General features: G+C 35.5%; 1 protein-coding gene across 45 annotated transcripts in view; it reads right to left on the bottom strand.

Annotated features, from left to right (window-relative positions):
• Nucleotides 1-4422: 4422 nt before the first annotated feature.
• LOC106868133 (matrilin-1) overlaps nt 4423-21960 on the bottom strand; it is a 146723-nt gene continuing 129185 nt past the window's right edge. For 25 of the 45 annotated variants that reach the window (XM_089351279.1, XM_089351281.1, XM_089351286.1 and 22 more), the window contains 3 exons: nt 18226-18273; nt 8856-9452; nt 4423-5596 (listed from right to left, as the gene is read on the bottom strand). In XM_089351279.1, the coding sequence (XP_089207405.1) occupies nt 5004-5596; nt 8856-9452; nt 18226-18273 (1238 nt within the window). In that variant the 3' untranslated portion in view covers nt 4423-5003. The remainder of the gene's footprint in view (nt 5597-8855; nt 9453-18225; nt 18274-21960) is intronic. The other 20 variants (XM_089351283.1, XM_089351296.1, XM_089351288.1 and 17 more) reach the window with 1 other exon arrangement.

Below are 21960 nucleotides of genomic sequence, written 5' to 3'. Positions count from 1 at the left end.
GTTAGAAACCGGCTCTTTCTTTATTGGCAAGAAATCTTGAAATAAAACTGATTAATGACATACATACAGACACAAGTTTATTTTATTAGTTCCTATATACGTTTCTCTGGGGAACCTGCATTGGATGTCTCAAATGCATTTGAGTGCTTAATCAGAATCGATCATCAGGGAACTCATTATTGCCTTAAGTTACCTTAGTTCTTAGTAACTTAATCCAATAAAGTGTTCCCTGACGATCCGTTCTGACTAAGCATCCAAATGCACTTGGAACATCCAATGTAGGTTTCTAAACAACTATAATGGGGCAACTACATAGAAGCTAATAATATTAACTTGCGTTCATCATACTTTCTCCTACATTCGCTCTGTATTTCGTAACTAGCAATGCTACTAAGTATAGTAGTTGTTTAACAACTCTACTGGAAGCAGACTGAACTATGGTAATCCACGTGGACCTCTAAACGTAACAGTAACACCAATTTTTACACACGAAACATACTACACACACACGCACGTACGCATACACACACACACACACACACACATACACACACACTCCACACCACATATACACATATAGGTCAGTGAATTAAACATAGGGAATTTCAGAAATAATGTCTTTTTGTCCTGATCATTTCTGTAGTGTTATTCTCTCAGTTTCAATTCATTTATCTTAATACTTTACATCATCTTACATTTCTTAGTACTATTCTTTATTTAGCAGATACATAACACTAGTTTATCCTGTAGTAAATGTTATTCGTGAGTAAAGCAAGATCAACATAATTTACTGTATACTAAGCTGTCAAGTCAAAATTACTTTGGGTCTTTCAGAAGTGAATAGCACATTTGTTGCAGTTTATATCAGTGGTATTTTACTTAAGTATATATATACAATCACATATCTTTTATATAACTTTGATGACTGAACGCTCCTTACAGTGCTTGATTATCTTTCTGTGACTAAGCAGAAAGGCGTGTCATTTTAAAAGTTATTTTATCTTATATTGGTTTGTCATCGGTAACCATACTTGGCGTTCAGACTAACAATTTATTTTATATATAGGAAAATAGACGAAAATTCTTTCAGGCAGAAGCTCACTCCAAAGAAAGATGGAAGCTAATGGACTGTTTACAGCGTGTATTTATTTTAATCTAACCATTATTCTTAAGGAAAATTTCTAAAACTTTATATATAGTTAGAATGCGTAGATTAAATACAGAAACTGTCCAATATCATCATGAGAGACACACCGAATCAATTTTTTGATGGAGAAAAGTAAAACTTGAAGATTTTCATACTGCTTTAAATTGCTAAGATTCCAGTATAGTTCCCTCCTTGAGGGATACTAGTTATGACTGGAACAAGAAGTTCTTTAGTCGTGGCTACTCTATCACTCATCTATCTAAAGGATATAGGTTCGTGCACTTAGAACACACCCTTGAATATACAACAACTTCTAGGACATTACAAACAAACATAAACCTAAAAGATTCAATATGGCAGGTATCTATTTATAGTTCTAGTCAGTATTAGAAAATTCTTCTATTATAAATGTCCGAACCTCCAGAATTGGAGCCTTCGATCTCGCATCCGATATATTCCAAACAACAGTCAATGTTAATTACACTCATTAACCTCTGTTATGTACAGTTAAGTTGCATACATCAAAAACGAAGTCTTTTTGCAGGGTCTGGAGTGTATCAACTGTCACGACCGACCAACGATAAGAAAACGAATTACATAATGTATAGAATGATACATACATAAATACATACATACATGTAAATATAGATTTACATCTGTATTATATCTAGATACACACTCTCACTCTCTTAGCTGGACGTAATTTTCTATCTCCATTTTTCACCTCTTTTTCTCTTCTACTATTTCCTTCGCTTGGATTTATTGTATATCCTTTCAAAATTTCTCCCAGGCGTTACGCATTACATTAAGGGCCTCACGGCCCTTAATGTTTGTTTTCGTCGATTGTTTACTCTGTACGTCTTCTCTGTCATTGTTTGTTCTTTCGAAGCTCTAACTCTCCAGAAATTTTATATTCCAAAATTTCTAGAAGCTACTGTTTATGAAGTTTTCCTATGTTGTCGTTGAAAGCTCGAAATAGGTACTAATTAACAGTCGACAACTGAGGAGAGGTTCGGCTTCTTTTGGTAATTTGTCCCGTGCTTGTCTCGTTTGCTTGTTGCTTGTTTACGTGTTTTTCACTCGTTGATGATCTCCTGTTCTGATTGTGTATGTTTTGGTAATTTGTCCTCTCCTTATCGCAGCCAATGTTTATTAGAATCACTAACCTCTGTTAAGTATAGTTAAATTGCATACATCAAAAACAAAGTCTTTTTGCGGGGTCTGGAGTGTATCAACTGTGACGACTGACCAACGATAAGGAAACAAATTACATAATGCATAGAATGATGCATACATACATGCATGTAAATATAGGTTTACATCTATATTATATCTAGTTACACACTCTCACACGCAAGTACATCCATCCTTGGATATATATATATATATATATATATATATATATATATATATATATATATATATATATATATATATATATATACATGTAGATGTAGGTATGTACATATATGTATGTATACATGCATATGCTCATATATCATTTGTATTATTATACTATCGAACGCCACGCGTCCATTTGCAAGTAAGCTCTAACTTTATATATATATATATATATATATATATATATATATATATAGTAGAGCGAGTTGCCACATCAAAGTGGCAGGTGAATTTTACTACTAGTTTAACCCCAGGCAGATTCTCAGCCAGCTGGTTTTTGATGCAATATTCTGCATCCTTTACATACAATATATCGCTAACAAGAGGGGCGAACACCTACTAACCTTCATCAGTTAACAGGATCGCACGACTGGCCCAATTTCGAGTTAGCTGGCTCTTCGTCAGTGGTGCGCACCTACACAATAGAGTGATAGCCAAGATCCGCTTCTGCCAGCGATATATTGTACACATAATGACCATCGATCACTGATTAGCAAGAAGCAAAGTAGGTAGTTATAAAATCTCAAGAAGAGATAGAGTACTAACGTATACTTAACAGTAGAGCGTACGTTATATTGTTATATTTCGGGATGATCATTGTCTTTGTCAATAAACGCAGGCACTACGTATTCGTTTTTCACTCATTTATTATTGTCTTTGTTTTATTTTATGTCTATTGTCTGGAAATATTTCGTCACACACCTGTGATCGCTTCAGCGACTCTTCCATCTCACATGTCTCCTCCAGTTCTGTTTACACCATTCTGTCTTTGTATAGTGTGTAGAACGAATATATAGTGCGTGTGTTTATTTTTCAAGAAAAAAATGACCATCTCGAAATATAATAATGATATATGTTTCAACAGATGATTTCACATCAAGAATCGGGGAAAACAAATTCATAAACGTATATATATATATATATATATATATATATATATATATATATATATATATATATATATATATATATATATATACATATATATGTATGTGTGTGTGTAAGCCTACACACACACACACACACACACACACACATATATATATGTATTATATAAACACTTTCTACTACGAAATTCTCACAAGTTATTGGTTGCTCGAGGCCGTAGTTAATAGACGACACTTGTCCTGTATAGTGGAAGTAAAAACCGAAGCCACGTTGTTGCCTTACCACATAGACACTCTTGCGCCCTGCCTTCAAGCGTGCGCGCGCGTATGTGTGTGAGAGTGCGTACGTGTGTTTGTCTGTAAGGAGTTTTAAAGTGAAATACATCACGTACACTTTGAATCAATAATCATTATAAATATGTTGTGATGAGATCTTTTACACCAGTTTGGTTTAATACACAATGCTATATTTGTACCATCCGTATCTTATAAGTGTTTGCTGAAGCTGATTATAGCTTCGAATTTCATTCTTTCTAGGAAAAAATGCAGAATTAGCCTTTCACTTTCTCTGTTAATTACAGGATTTCATAGGAACATAAATTGTTAGTATAACTGCTAATGATTCAGTTCCTACAATGGACAAATTCACTTCTGGGAGCCATATTATTAACAAAACATTGCTATATCCTATTGTATTCCAACAACTGTTTGTCGGAAAGATAAGAAAATTCCTGTGATGAAATGAATTATGGCTTCGTGTTGCGATATATTTATATCTCAGGATGTTTAGAACAATTGTTTTGTTCTAAATATAAAATGTATCTATATTTATATTAACATGGTAGATCTACAAACGAGGCTAGTTTATAGTAACATGTTCTGAAATAGGAATATATTCGTTGGTCAGTAAAATAAGTAATTATTTTGTTAAACATATGATAAGAGCAATAGTTTCAAATCAAAACCAACAGTAGAAATCATGGAATCTCTCATTACAAAAATAACATTTTATTAAAAAGTTTAATTCTTACACACGTACCATGGAAATTATTCACAAAGCCATTGAAGCAACTTGTATAAAGGTGACACATTCACAAGGCCCATTTTTTTTTTTACAGTATTAACACGTGGCTTTGACAAACTGTTGTATCGTAATCTCGCATTTTTGTTCAATCTTCCTCGTTCATGTTTTAAACGACGTTGATTTACCATTCTTTTTATTTTCGAAGAACATATTTAGTATTAAAATAAATTGGAAGAAGGTGAAAAAGTACGACTATTGTCGATAAAGTACAAATTGTAATAAAGTACAAACAGTTTTGTATATATGAAAATATAAAAAAATATCCCATAGAAATGTTAAGCATACGAAAGAAAAACAGTTCTATATTTTCAGCTTCCAATTTTGCTGCTTGTTTCTAGTTGTGTCATTTTTGTGTCTTTTTCTTTTCTGTGATTGTAATTTCAAACAATAAAGGTTTATCTCCTAAAATGGAGTTTAAAATACTTGTGTGAAAGTTGTCTGTGGAAGCAATTGATGAACTTTCGAAACATAGTATATATATATTCTACAATGAAAAGAAACCTGAAGAGGCGGCACGTGTACAGATTCTACTTATAAAACGCGATGGCAAAGAATCTTTCAGGGTGTCGTAGGAGTTTACTGTAATAACGTTTTCCCCTTTGGCAACATGTCTGTATAAAAGTGGCATATGTATATCCTCGCCTATTGCAACTGCGTAGATACTGATTCCATCCAATAAAACTTTTTTTATCTCATCTGAAAGGTCACGTTCGTCCAATTCTACACTACTGTCGATAAAAACGAAGGCGACCTTACGAGCATCCCCACCTGTTGATGAATATGATCCACCGCTGGAAAATATATCTTCATGAATTCGTCGGAACATACTACTTAATGGTCTGGACTTAACGCTCATCATTCGCTCGATAAGTTCATTTGTGTCATCAATTGAACCGACTGATATATCTTGGTCTGCAGGACATTCGTCAAAAGTAACACCAATTTGGAAAGGGCCTCCGGCACCAAGTCTTTTAATAAGCTCAGAAGCTACTTGGAGAATCTTATTAGTTTTCCATTGGCCAAATCGATTTCTGCTGATCATAAATATTACATCTGTTGGTTGCGTGGCATTGCACACTGAAAATAAAATAAAAGAAATTGATTAAAAAATAAATTAAAGATAACATCTTTAATATTTATTACTGTATTAAAACAAAAGTTCAGATAATCTAGTTAGTGTTAACCGACAACCAAGCAAGGGGTTGATGGTTTGTTTCTTGTTACTGGTAGTACGAACTGTTCATAAACAAAACTATGAGCTTTCAAAGTCCTAATGGCCAATCAGCCTGCCATGTTAAATGTCTCCACCTCGTCATTGTAGTATTTTTATTGGAGATCACTCTACTACAAGCTTTGAGCCAGACCCATCTCTGCCCACTTCTTTTCAACATAAATTTTCCTGTAAATTTTCGGGTTTTGCACGAGTGACATCAATATCACCATGTTATATAATCGATCATTACAGTGAAATACACGGGAGGATTGTAAATCCATTGCCTTATAGTTTTGAGTTCAGTTCCAAATGCAGTTTGAGCAATATGCGATAGATTAGTGTCTTTATTCAGAGATTTCTTATTCATCCATTAAACATGGAGGTAACCATAATCAATGGGAAACAAAGGCCTGTGAAAGTGATTAATTAGAATTTTTAATATGAGAATTAAAGGGAACTTAAATGCAAAAAGGCATTTTGTATAACTGCCAACCTATTCTACAATTCAATATTACATTACTTACAATAATTATAAATACATACCTGTTAAATTCCATGAGGATGCGAGCTTATTAAGTCGGTAGTTTATAATAAATTGTTTGCAATCAAAAGATGAGAAATCAACTCTGGATAATTCAACCAAGATAATTCAACAGTTTGAGAATTGAATGTGGTGATTAATTTTGTCTCTATTTGATATTATTCGTTTCTCTAATAAGCTGAGTCTTAGTTAATTCGTGGCTCTTAAATTTTACAGAACAAGAAATTCATTTTGCTTGAAATAATCTGAAAAATTTCAATAATTTCTAGTGGTGGGACTGCAGTAATACTAAGAAGGGTGAGACGGTGGCGAACTAGAAAAACGTTGAATTCACTGAATCAGTAGAACGTCAGATTAAATATCTTCGAATATTTACATTTTTATATTACAAATGATGGAGAAAATAGCCGTCATTCACTGAAAGATGGACTACTTAACCTGATAATATATTACACGAGCTAAGTGTAAACACTAAGTAATCTATGACGATTAGCTCCAGCAGCAAAAGATGATTCACTTGCTACCCTTTCCACACAGCTATTCAAATGACTGGACCCTTCCCTGGAATATAATTACGTTAATGTTGAAACTGCATGAAAATAACATTGTTTATAATACCCGAATGCATTCACCAATAATTATCGAATTTGTGATGCTCCTTCACCAAAGCGTGTCAGCAAATCAACAACCAAGGTATCAAAGGATACACCTTTGTGCACTCTGCAACCTACAGATTTTCCTATATTCCAATTTGTAACAGTGCTATTTGTCCGTTGTTAAAAGAATTCTTGTTAAGATTTCATAATGCCCTAACCATCATTTCGTAATCAACCTGGCTCTGTAAGCAGTCATCTCTCTAATGAGAGTGTTTCATAGCATTCTTTTTATTTTTTTATGACACCCTAACACATACAATATTGCCAAACCTTTGCTCGAGAGACTAGGAAGCCCTTGTAAGAACAGGAACCACTTCAGCTCTGATCAGTTTCTCTCCTCTACAAAACAAAAATGATACATATATTGAAGGACTGTTCCTCTATCTGGGTCATTCTCGCTATTGTTTCTACTCCTGCTACTGCTACTGCTGCTGCTATTACTACAGCTAGTGCAGCTACTGCATACACGAATATTCGGAACCTCACCCAAAAGACTATATGGCAGAGATTTACTCACTAGTGCAAACAACTCACTGCCATGCCTATTTTCTGGTTTCTGTCCGGTCTAGATCGACTATTGTTCTTGTCAGCTACCTAGTTGCCGACACATTTGTCTTTTCTGTTCTTGCTACCCCTGAAGTGTTTTACCCTTCAGATACCGCACTAGTTACTTTCTCCAATCCTTCTTAGACCATAACTGAAACGTTTGTTTTAATTCGCTCCTCAATGATTTCTTTCATAGACGAGCTGTTCTACAACCATTCGTAAGCTATATCACCAGACTGAGAAGTTGTGCAAAGGTCATAGCTGTTGCTCTTCATACTCTAGATCGTTAATAAAATAAATCGACTATTCGACTAAAATAATTCTATACTATAAATAAACTAATAATATAAATACTTGTTTGAAATATTTCTAGACTGGTTTCTGAAAATAAGCACACGGCCTATAATTAATAGATGCATTCTCAGCTGTATAAGAATTCCATCAACTCCTTGTGTCAATGATAAAAATGCTTCCAATGACACAAAAACAGTAACAGAAAGGCACCATATCATACGCTTCGTTTACATAATACATATATGCATTTTTAACGCATACATATGATGCATACACATTATATAGTTGTTGTATACAAATATACATATACACACATAGATGCTCTCTCTCTCTCTCCTCCCCCTCACTCTCTCTCCTCCCTCTCTCTCTCTCTCTCTAATTCTGTCACTCAGAGGAATTGGTTAGTAAGCCTACTGCGGTAGTTTCCAATTATTGGTAAAAATATAATTGACTGTAATCCAATCATTAAAACTATAGCACTCAGATCAGAGTAGTTGGCTACTGTGTGATTGACCAGTGTTGTTTTTGGATAAGCAATTTTGTATTCAAACAATCTTGGCAATGAAGCAGTACTGTAACAGCTAACAACAACAGCAACAAAGAGTCTTCTAATTATTTAAGCACCTAGCATTTTCATCAAATGCGAATCTTCTTTGGATTTCTTTACGAATCCACGTCTTAAAATAGACATCTAAAATATATTTTGTTTTCTGAAAAGGATAGAAGTTCATCTATTTGTAAAAACGGATTGTGTCGATTATATCGATCTCAGTATTTTAATGTTATTTTATATCGTCGATACGGGAGAAATGAAAATTAAATTTGGACTTAGTGGATTTCATAACCTGGGTGAATTTAGGGATCACATTTACTGCAATACCCTTTTTTCAGTTATTCAATACCCCTTAATCAGTCTTATTCAGTGATCAGTAATTTTAATTATACACAAATATATTCAGTTATTCAATACCCCTTATTCAGTTATTCAATACCCCTTATTCAGTTATAGTCTTATACTGATTGAGCCTTAGTATAAGGCATATAGGTTCATAGCAATAAAGAAAAACAAACAAATGAGCAACTTACAAGTCTGGTCTTTTGGAGTGCTCTGCATCGGAGCTGCGCATGTTTTACGGGTTAGAATTTCAGTACTTTGCATCACTGCATCAAATGTTGCTGCATTGTGGATGAACTCCTTGGAAGGTTCACTAGCAATGTCTCTGATTTCAACCGGATCAATATTCGGACCAATGCTGACTACGAATATTTTGACTCCGGACTTTTTCAATAGGTAAGCTTCTTCTCTAGTTTTTTCATAATCGCTTGATTGTCCATCGGTAAATACAACAAGGATTTTGCCTACCCCAGGACGTTTTTTATCGATATTAAATGATTGTGTCCTTACTTTTTCGAGAGCCTTTCCAGTCTTTGTCCCTCCGCCGATATAAATGACATTTTTCATGTTATAAAGGACTTCCGCACTTGTTTTCAATTCCCCTATCTTAAATATAGGGAGATATTCGTGACTGTAAATAGATACTCCGACTCGAGTCTTGTCGGGACCCACGTCAAATCTTCGTATCATTAATCTCACAACATTTACTTGCTTCTTCAAGTTCACGTCACGAATACTGGAAGAGCTGTCCAACAGAAATAGAATGTCTACTTTCTTGTTCGAGCAAGCTGTTTTTTTTTGTGATTAAAGAGAGAATTAAAAGAAAAATTGGAATCAATTATATTTGTGAAAAGCAATAACAACTACAACAGCAACAGTACCTCCAGAGGCGACAATATTGGCATAAATGAACCAATGATAAAGCCTCTGCGTAGTCGCATAACCTGCTACAAATAACACAAATTTTCATTAAACGGCAGTTTAACCTCTTCATTACAAAGAGAACGAAGGATCAGAAAGTGCTTAAAAATGGGTTGGTCAGAGCTGGAATGCAAGGATTTGAACTCAAAGCTGAAAGGGATGTTGAATAATAATAATAATAATAATAATAATAATAATAATAATAATAATAATAATAATAATAATAATAATAATAATAATAATAATAAGAAGAAGAAGAAGAAGAAGAAGAAGAAGAAGAAGAAGAAGAAGAAGTTAGTGCGATCAGTAATTTTAATTATACACAAATATAATTGTCTTAGCTAAATGAATAAGCTCAAAAGTGAATAAATGAATGAATAGATAAATAAATCTGAATATAAGGAAAAAACAGTATAATAATTTGAAGATAATAAAGAAAAGATTGTACTTGTATATTGTCAAACACCAAAATGCACTGTGTAAAACGTAAGCCATTGTTAATGAACCTCAAATGTATTTGAAAGTAAATATGAAAATAAAAAGTATATACAGGAAATAGAATGCTTATAATTGTATTGACACATGGCTAATGTTTATCAGGGGAAGTTTAATTCAGTGAGTTTGTGTTAATATATATGATAGCAATTAACAAAAAGAAAAACAAGATGACCTCAGCTTGAATTGAACTCAGAATGTAGTGTAATATTTAGACTGAAAGAAAGGAAAAGGCCATTTCAATGAATTGTGTTGGCTATTTTGAGAATATCTAAAATGCAAGACGTTGAAAATAGGGGTAGTGTGTAAGACTAACTATGCAACTGTAGATTTCAACCGAAAATGTCTCAAGTATTACGAAACAAAGCCTGCAAGTGTCAAGAAATCTTCAGGGCAACATAGAGTTTAGTATTTACCTCATATGCAGGCTTTGAAATAATGTCCAACAGACCAGAAATCATAATAAATACAGAAAATGAAACATGTATTTTAATCCATAAATCATGTTAACTGAAGGGAATATTTACGAATTTCGAGACTTGTACTTCGAGAAAACAGCTATTTTAAGACCATTCGCATATTTACCAAGATTCTATACTTGCTAGGAATGATCAAACTAGAACAAACTTTATATATTTTTCTGTATTAATAGAAAGAAAGAAAGAAAGAAAGAAAAAAGGAAGAGGTGTTGATTTTGACGTTCGTTGCTCGAAGATAAACTACTAAATCAAATGAAGTGGAACATTGAAGTATCCAATGGAGATCTTTACCTTTTATTGGTTTAAATATATTATATTGTAATGCAAATTTAAAAAAAATCATATAAAAGTATGCAAATTAAGGAAACGAAAGCACTCAGAAAATCAGCAAAAGTCAAAATAAATAACTATAAGGCAAATTTGTGTTAAGAATCTGAAATTGAATCTAGGGAATGTGAATTAGAAATATTTGACGGCATACTTACGCTATTAAACATAATATAACATTCGTATAAAAAATATAGCACAAAATAGCAGCCAGTGACATGTATTCATAAATTTGAAATATTGATATCCTTTGATTAGACTGAGAAAATTTATAGTTTAAAAAGTGGTGAAAAGGGTTGCTTTAAGTTTCATGAATTTCCCGATGACATTAATAATGTATGTTAAGTGGAACGGCTTCGACCCAGAATCGAAACTGAACTGTGATACGGTATCGGTGGAAGTTTACCTCTCTCTTAACACCGCTCGACACGACAAAATAAGAAATATGGTAAATATTGAATGATGGACAATGATGTGAGAGATAAGAAATTTAGCCATGCTTTTTGGTGTAAGAAGAAAATATGAAATAGGTTTGGTGCATGGAAAGATTTAGTGGCGACATGCGTTAAAGATAAAATAAACCTCTTCATGAATTTTAGAGGTCCAAAGGAAAGTATGTACTTTTAGTTTTCTAGCATTAAGTAAATATCCACCTAGATAATTTGTCTTGCTCAACTACTACAGGCATTTCGCTGTGGACTTGATTATATGAAATATGAGCTGATGCTTCGTTATTTCTCTTTTTTTTTTTTAACACAACACTCAATAAAAAGAAAAATGTCTTTATTCGACCTCAACAACTGATTGTTCTTTGAAGGTAATGACATAAACTGATAATCATTGCCACAGAGATTAGAGGAAGAATAAATGGCAGTTGTGAGGTTTTATATTTCTATTTATTTATTTTATTTTATTTTATTTTATTTGCAATAGCACTAACATAGTAAATAAAATTTATGAGTCGACATCGGAAATGAAAATCTCGTAGAGTTTCAGTTCTCCGGAAGCTTGCATTCTACGCTGGTACGTTAGCTATTGTACTAGCAATGTTTCTTTAGTAACTAACTATAAGTGCAGAAGTTTAGAACAATAGTGCGCGCCGTTGGAATTTTAATGGAAGGGATGAAACATATTTGAGATCAGCAGGAAGAAATAGAAATGTGCAGATAATGCTTCTAGAGACAAAAAGAAGAAATAAAGCATTATATTACCAACGAGGTTTATTTCGATATGATGAGAACAAATTAGACTAACTTTTTGAGTATAAAGAGAAACTATTTACTTAGTTAAATCCTTATAAGTTCAGTTTATCTTAATTAAAAAGATAAGCCTGAACTTATGGGAATTGTTACGTTGAGACTATCATCATGAAAATTAATGTATACATCCGCACACGCAATGAATTAATTGCATCCAATTAAGAATGATAAGTAATGTTTCCTTTTTATTAAGAATTTACCAATTAAGTAGTAGTTAAAAACTGGGTGTGAGTAAAAAGAAAACGGTAACTATTGATATATTTATCCTATGTTCCAATACAACTACCATTTTCTAAAGTTTTTCGGATGAAAGATAGCAATCAATGGATGATAAGCATTATTAATATTTATTTCTTTGTTGCCTACGGGGGTATAAACATAGAGGGAACAGCATTATTAATATTAATGTCAGCCTTTACGTTCATACCATAGAACAAATGTTAAAATACCTTTATAGAATACATTACTTCAATTCATTATTATTTTGCATTGGTTAATACAAACATAATTCGGTAACATTTTATACAGCTGATGTTATATTTCTTCTGCAATTCTATACATATAAATCTATACTATCATCTATATTTTCTGTTTTGTGTGTGGCCTTTAAAATCATAAATATATGCTCTGTTATGTGTACGCGGGTTTATACTGTGCATATCAAAGAAACTTGCCTGACATTAATATTTTCTGTCAAATATATGTATGCCATTTGTATATTTTGAAGCTACGAGCATCTTTATTTGTTGTGTATTACAAGACGTAATTTGCGTTGAAATAATCTAACGTTACACTGATAACAAGACTGAGAAAGAGGAAGGGACAGAGAGGGAGAGAGAGATGGGGAAAGAAAGAGAGAGAAAGGGAGAGAGAAGGAAAGAAAGAGAGAGAAAGAGAGGGGCCTAGAATAGTTCACTCATTGTCTACAGATACTTTTACGATGCATTTGCATTATATTATATCATCATCATCATCATCATCATCGTTTAACGTCCGCTTTCCATGCTAGCATGGGTTGGACGATTTGACTGAGGACTGGTGAAACCGGATGGCAACACCAGGCTCCAGTCTGATTTGGCAGAGTTTCTACAGCTGGATGCCCTTCCTAACGCCAACCACTCAGAGAGTGTAGTGGGTGCTTTTACGTGTCACCCGCACGAAAACGGCCACGCTCGAAATGGTGTCTTTTATGTGCCACCCGCACAAGCCAGTCCAGGGGCACTGGCAACGATCTCGCTCGAAAATCCTACAGGAGCCAGTCAGGCGGTACTGGCAACGGCCACGCTCAAAATGGTGCATCTCATGTGCCACCCGCACAAGAACCAGTCCAGGGGCACTGGCAACGATCTTACTTGGCTTGCCGGGTCTTCTCACGCACAGCCCATTTCCAAAGGTCTCGGTCCGTAGTCATCGCCTCGGTGAGGCCCAATGTACGAAGGTCTTGCCTCACCACCTCAGCCCAGGTCTTCCTGGGCCTACCTCTTCCACGGGTTCCCTCAACTGTTAGGGTGTGGCACTTTTTCACGCAGCTATCCTCCTCCATTCTCACCACATGTCCATACCAGCGCAATCGTCTCTCTTGCACGCCACAACTGATGCTTCTAATGTTCAGCTTTTCTCTCAAGATACTTACACTCTGACGGGTATTCACATTGACATTACACATCCAACGGAGCATACTGGCTTCATTCCTTGCGAGCTTACGTATGTCCTCAGCAGTTACAGCCCATGTTTCACTGCCATGTAGCATGGTTGTTCGTACGCATGCGTCATACAGTCTGCCTTTTACTCTGAGTGAGAGTCCCTTTGTCGCCAGCAGGGGTAAGAGCTCTCTAAACTTTGCCCAGGCTATTCTTATTCTAGCAGCTACACTTTCAGCGCATCCACCCCCACTACTAACTTGGTCGCCCAGATAGCGGAAGCTATCGACTACCTCTAGTTTTTCACCCTGGAATGAGATAGAAGTTGTTTCCTGTTTGTTTGCAGTCTTTATTGCACCTGAACATCTGCCACAAACAAAAACTAACTTGCTAGTTAACCTGCCTTTGATGTTGCTGCACCTCTTATGTGTCCATAGCTTGCACCGGGTACATCTTATAGAGTTACTACCTACTCCTTTTCTACATACTGAGCAGGGCCATCTACCTGAAGGGGTTTGTGTTTTATCTACCTTCCTACTTATTAGGATTTTGGTTTTAGCTAGGTTGACTCTAAGGCCCTTCAATTCTAGACCTTGCTTCCACACCTGAAACTTCTCCTCTAGTTCTGATAGTGACTCCGCAATTAGGGCAAGGTCATCAGCATAGAGGAGCTCCCAGGGGCAACCTGTCTTGAACTCCTCTGTGATTGCCTGGAGGACTATGGTAAATAATAGGGGGCTGAGGACGGAACCTTGGTGGACCCCTACCTCTACCCGGAATTCATTGCTGTACTCATTTCCAACCCTCACCTTACTGGCCGCATCTCTGTACATGGCTCGCACAGCTCTCACTAGCCATTCTTCTATCCCAAGTTTCCTCATTGACCACCAGATAAGGGATCGGGGGACCCTGTCAAAGGCTTTCTCCATGTCAACGAAAGCCAGGTACAGAGGTTTATCCTTGGCTAGGTATTTCTCTTGCAACTGTCTCACTAGAAATAAGGCATCAGTAGTGCTTTTACCTGGCACGAACCCAAACTGCATCTCATCTAAATTGATTCGCTCCCTAATTAGTTGGGCTATGACCCTCTCTGTAACTTTCATAACCTGATCTAACAGCTTGATGCCTCTGTAATTATTTGTATCTAAAGCGTCCCCTTTACCTTTGTAGCAGTTGACTATGATGCTGCTACACCAGTCATAGGGTATGACTCCTTCGTGTATCACCTGGTTCGTAATACGGGTGACTAGGCTATAGCCAACACTGCCAGATATTTTGAGCATCTCTGCAGTGATTCCTGATGGGCCGGGGGCTTTCCCGGTCTTCATACTCTTAATTGCTTTATCTACCCTGGTACTATCAACTCGGATAGCTGGTCCCTCTATTGGGTCGACATAAGGCAGGCTCTCTTTCTCCCATTCATTCTCTTTATTAAGCAATCTATCGTAGTTGCATCTCCAGACCTCTTTCTTTGCATCCTCATTTAATGCAAGCGTACCATCATCCATGCGAACACATTTCTCTCCTACAACATCACTATTCTCTCTCCTACACTGTCTTGCAACCCGAAATACCTCGAGTCTTTGGTCCTCACGGCGCAGAACATTGGCAAATCTTTCCTTATCTGCTTCCCCTCTGGCTAAATAAACCTGTCGCCTAGCCTCCCTTCTGGCACATTGGTACAATTCCCTGCTACCACCGTTCTTCCAGTCCTTCCAAGCTTGTTTCTTTTGTCTAATAGCCCTGTCTACCTCCTTGTTCCACCACCACGTTACTCTGGGTTGGGAGGGGACCTTACACCACCCACAAATCTGGTCGGTGGCTTTCAACAGGTTGTCCCGCAGAAATTATATATAAATTGTATCTAAAGTATGTCTAAATTATGTGTAAACTGTTTCTGTTTAGCAATGACCATCAAGCATTCAAATTGTGAAAGTCTTATTCGAATTTTTTGTTTCCACGTAACTACTCTAAAAACTTTTCAAATTATAGTTTTCGTTTTGAAACCGTATTTTTTCTATTGTAATTTATTCTGGGTTTATGCTATTTTTCCTATGTTATTGTCACTCTTATAGTTTATACAGAACCAATTGTTACTACAGACGTTAATAAGTTTCATTGTTCCTTTTTATCTACGTTTTAAACAAGCTGCACGTAATAACTTTTCATTGACATACTTGCCCGTATTGAATTATTTTTTTGACTAATTGACTCTACTGATATAATCATAGCAGCTTCAAGAAAATTTGCGTTTCATTACCTAACTATAAAAAAAATTAGCTTTGAACATTGCACTTTAAAAAGCCTAAATTCATTTTCAATGAAGTACAGAAATAGTAATTGACATTTTACAACAGACACCGTTAGGGGTATTACAGCTCTAATTCAGAATGTGACTAATGTAAATATTAAACTTTTTCTCCTTGCAATACTGATCATCTCAGGTAGCTAATTTGATTCTTGGACGAAATTACTTTATAATATTCCTCCTTTCATATCTTTTTTTCCCAAGTATAAGAATATAAAAAATATGAACTTATACTCTCTTCTACAACTGCCTTCGTTAGGCATTTACGCTTTTACCAACCTTAGTTCCAGAAAAAATCGCTAATCACAACAAGGTCAGTTCATCATAAGAAAGTCAATTCATCTGCCACTAAAATAAAATAAAAAAGTCATATGATGAAGTTAATGAAGGAGCTCTACACTGTCAATCACTTTGCAAGAAGTAGCAGTTGAATCTCCACCAGATCACAATCTATTATTTTAAATAAGGAAAGATATATTCTTTTCTACTCTAGGCACAAGGCCCGAAATTTTGTGGAGAGGGGAAGTCGGTTAGATCGACCCAAGTACGCTACTGGTACTAAATTTATCGACCCTGAAATGATGAAAGGCAAAGTCGACCTCGGTGGAATTTGAATTCAGAACGTAAAGACAGACAAAACACCGCTTAGCATTTAGCCCGGCGTGCTAATGCTTCTGCCAGCTAAGAAAGTTTTTGATATAAAAAAAGAAGCAAATTTAACGACATATATCTGCTCAATGAATTCCGATCTGTATCTAAACAATAACTGTTTGTAGCATTCGATTCATCATTTAATTGTTTAAGAACAAACTATTGTATATGCTACCTATATTTTCGTCATTTCTTGCCGGACTACTACTACTATTACTATTACTACTATAAAATAAAGCATTATATAATTCTTCCCTTGAAGACACACTTTTTGCTTTACGATAAGCTATTGAAGCACTTCTGGCAATATTTCTTTATAAGAAATGCAAATACTAGTTATTCTTTGCTTTCTGTTAGAAACGTAATATCATCTCTAAGTGGTGTTGGATCTCTGAGTTTTGATGAAGATCCAGTCGCTCATTCAACTGAAGTGTCCGCTCCTAGATTTACATCTTAATGGATGAACATTCCATTGTGTGTCCCCTAAACGTCATTCCTAAGCAGAATCAGTGTCATGTGACACGAAGGACGATGTTGTTATTTTCGAATTACAAGTATAATGTAATCGACAGGCCTTTACATAGTTCCATCTCCAAATTTTCATTCACAAGTTATAGGTCGAGACTAACGAAAATGGCATTTGACTAATATGCCACTCAATGATGTTGAATCAGCGATCTAGTCAAGCTAATAGTTTGCTGTCGAGCAAACTATTTAACCACTTGGTCATTCTGTGGTATCTCTATGTGTGTTGGCATTCCGTCGCTTACGACGTCGAGGGTTCCAGTTGATCCGATCAACGGAACAGCCTGCTCGTGAAATTAACGTGCAAGTGGCTGAGCACTCCACAGACACGTGTACCCTTAACGTAGTTCTCGGAGATATTCAGCGTGACACAGTGTGACAAGGCTGACCCTTCGAATTACAGGCACAACAGGAAGTAAGAGTGAGAGAAAGTTGTGGTGGAAGAGTACAGCAGGGTTCGCCACCATCCCATGCCGGACCCTCGTGGAGCTTTAGGTGTTTTCGCTCAATAAACACTCACAACGCCCGGTCTGGGAATCGAAACCGCGATCCTATGACCGCGAGTCCGCTGCCCTAATCACTGGGTCATTGCACCTCCACTGGTATCTCTATGTAATATGTACATAAGGAGAAGAGAAAAAGAAAAGGAAATTAGAGACGAGGAAATGGAAAGAAGAGAGATAACAGGCAGGAAAGAATGGATAGTAATTAATGAAATAGTAAAGGATGAAAATTAAATAAAATACAAAATCGTGAATAGAAATGATTAGATGTGTTTTAAGAAGGAATATGGGATACATATTGCAAGGAGGGATATGTAAACAATGAGAGACATTTAGTAAAACTGCAATTAATTAATTCTTGGGTTTGGTAATAATTCGATATCCGCTTCAGAGACTGCTGATGGCCATTCCATGCAATCATTCTGAAAGATATAAAGTATAAATTAGCTTTACCCGGTTCTTCACTGACGTCCATGTCGATGTAATCGCTCTTTTCAGCTACTGTTCAATAAAAACAAAACAAAATTATATCTAGAATCTACACAGCAAACATGGAACATCGAGTTGTATATATGTATGCATATATATATATATATATATATATATATATATATATATATATATATATATATATATATATATATATATATATATATATATATATATATATATATATATATATATATATATAATTGAGAGATAGAAAGACAGACAGATGAATAAAGTGATACATAGATATAGACAAATTTATATACGCATATACACATATATGAAAAAAGTATATTTATACATTATACATACATAATCATGTATACATACATACATTACTTACATACGCGTGTGACACACACATACACACTTATAGATATTACAGAGCCTATCATGTCCAAATAGAAAAGCCAATAGTTAATTGATAGTTTGTCATATTTACGGGTTCCTTTATTTTCCCTTTATTCTAAACCCTAAATTTAATAATACATATTCATTCACTAATATTACAATTGTATAATTCGACGTAATATGTTACTGTTATTCATCTCACTGAAGGATGTATAGACAACGAAAATGTTCATTTGGCAGAATTCAAACTAAAAGACTAGAGGCATTTATCCTGTTGCTTTTGCCACCTTACTACCCTTGCTGCGATAAGTATATTGCCAGCTTCTCTCAATTCTTACAAGTCAATAGCATAAATTCGACTGCCTGAGAATAGATTTATGGGAGTAAAATATTTAAATGACAATGTTATTGACGTACCAGTACGTAGCCCTAGATTTACCATCAACTTTTGTTTTCTTTGTATATTTCGACTGGTCACTTAATTCTCGGTGCTCCTTTGCAGAGGTATATGAAATGTACACCATATCGACAATGTTATTGAAGTACCAGTGAATAGCCCTAGATTTCTCAGATTAACCTAGATTTCCCATAAACGTTTTGTTTTCTTTGTGTATTTCGGCTGATCACTTGATTCTCAGCGCTCTTCTGTATTTACTATAATAAAACTTGTTTTTCTCCGTCATAACATATGAATGAGAAAGGAAGGGGCGATAGATGAATAAGGAAGGAAGGGGTGATGGAAAACTGGTAGGATGGTGAACATTCAACGCTGAAAAGAAAAATCAAACAGCGTTTCAACTCTGTGTGAGTATGTGTGTGTGTGTGTGTGTGTGCGTGCGTGCGTATACATATGTGAATGTATGTGAACACTGACAAGTGTATTAATTTGATTTACCATCCATATTCATATATAAAATACTACAATTAGCCGTCATTTTTGACGGCACGGGGCCAGTTAGTAGGTATATAAAAGGTAGACCATATCGACTTAAAGTCTTCCCTGCTATCGATTGCCATCGTATCCAGACGTAATGCATCTATACTTTACAAGTGATATGTTTTTTAATACTCACTGGTAGGTACGTATGTGCCTCACGAATTGTCTGCAGATAATCTGAGACAATTCGATAAGATTGGAAATGCTCCTCATATGCTTGTTTTTCTTTTGTTTCGGTTTTGAGCTCGTTAATAACTTATTTATATATCAATGTTACGTGGAGTCAACAGTGGCTTTGTGCCCGGGTAACTTTTACATCAAGTGCATTACACAGCACTTCTTTTCGTTTGATAGGATTAGTTTGAAAGAATACATAATATTAGGTTGTCCGGAAAGTCCGTGCCGATTTTCCAAAAGGTTCTTCTCACTCAACTCATGTGGTACCCAAACATTGTAGCGAATTGTGTACCCAAGCTTTACCATGAACGACGAATTTTGATAGGTTGAGGCTTTCTGCCAATTCTCGGGTTGTGCAATGTGGGTTATTCTCAATTACTTACTTGATTTAGTCATCATCTGTAGTGGATGGTCTGCCTGATCGCTCTTTATCAATAAGGCTACAATCTCCAGCTCGGAACCTTGCGAACCACTTCCGTGCAGTTCTTTCGGATAAAGAAACGTCATCACAAACTGGGCATATTTCTTTGGTTGCTTGTGAGGCAATTTTCCCTTTACGGAAAAAGAAAAACATCAAGTGCCGAAAATGAACTTTCTTATCTTCCCTTTTAAAGGGTTACAGAATTAACACAGGTTGGAAGAACATAAACCTTCTTCCACGAGAAGATAGCTTAAACTGTGCTCTAAATGGAGGTGTAGTCAAATCCTATTTTATGGACTCGACTATGTTCTAAAATAAGTCGAAAGGTAAGCTGCTATAAATCGGCACGAACTTTCCGGACAACCCAATAACACATTGCTACTAAGCAATTATCACATCACCATCTAGTTTTGTTGTCAACGGCGATATCAACACGCTTTGACAAAATGAATGCTCTTAGTGATCTATTGCAAGACATGAAATCTACTGTCGTTTATCTCAAAATCATTAGAGTTCTATTATTAATAAGTCATTGAAAAAGCATTAAAAGTTATTAATAGCGGTGAAAAATATATATTTAATTAAATATCAACTTGGGTATTTGTAATTCTTTTAATCGACATATTTTTATGAGATGGTTTCGTACTTGAGTATACTTTGCTGGAATGTTAATTGGCTTTCAGTTCAAACTAAAGATTCCATATAAAGCAAACTGAATAATATGAAATCAGAATGGTAGAAATTTCTGATAAAAGATAAATATATTATTGATATCGTTAATTGAAAATTAAAGTATTGAACTGATCAATACATACATACATACATACATACATACATACACATACATACATACATACATACACACATACATACAAACAAAAATACTTTCATATATATATATGTGCGTATTTTTGTATGGATGTATGTGCGTGTGTGCGTGTATGCGTGCGTGCGTGCGTGTGTGTGTGTGTGTGTAAAGAGAGAGGAGAGGGAGAGAGAGAGAGAGAGAGAGAGAGAGAGAGAGAGAGAGAGAGAGAGAGAGAGAGAGAGAGAGAGAAAATTAATCCTCCAGCTGTTTCAAATGAATCCACTAAAAGTTCGGGTATACTACTCATCCCTGTCTTTTCAAATATCAGTTATTGTTAACAAGAAACTACACGATTTCTTATCCATTTAGAGCATAGATGCTTTGTGAAACAAATTATCCATATCTTCAATATTTTCTGCACCCTAAATATCTTACAGCTATTAAAAGCCGAGCTCAGCTGTTGTTAAAACATCTGTCCTTTTTCTCCAATCAAGTGGCTGAATAGTAAGAAGCTTGCTTCCCAACCATATGGTTCCGGGTTCAGTCCCACAGCGTAGCACCTTGGGCAAGTGTCTTCTACTATAGTCTCGGGTCGACCAAAGGCTTGTGAATGGATTTGGTAGATGGTATCTGAAAGAAGCCCCTCGTACACATATATATGTATGTATATATTTGTGCATCTGTTTGTGTTCCAATACCATCGATTGATTGGTGTGTTTACGTCCCCCGTAATCTAGTAGTTCGGCAAAAGACACCAATAGAATAAGTACTAGGCTAACAAAGAATAATTCCTGGGGTCGATTGGTTCGATTAAAAGCTGTGCTACATCATGACTGCAGTCAAATGACTGAAACAAATAAAAGAATATTCTCCTTAATGAACTATTCTTATGAGAAAAAAAGGATAGAGTGAGATTTCATGGTTGGTTCCCGTTTTCAATTAGGTTACATCACTGACTATATCGACGTAGAAGTTATTTAATGTGGACTGATTGAGTTGTTTGTT

The sequence above is a fragment of the Octopus bimaculoides genome, chromosome 4 (assembly GCF_046866305.1).
Source record: "Octopus bimaculoides isolate indiv1 chromosome 4, ASM4686630v1, whole genome shotgun sequence".
Lineage (NCBI taxonomy): Eukaryota > Metazoa > Mollusca > Cephalopoda > Octopoda > Octopodidae > Octopus > Octopus bimaculoides.
Note: the sequence above shows the minus strand (reverse complement) of the source record. Positions and strands in the feature narration are given on the sequence as shown.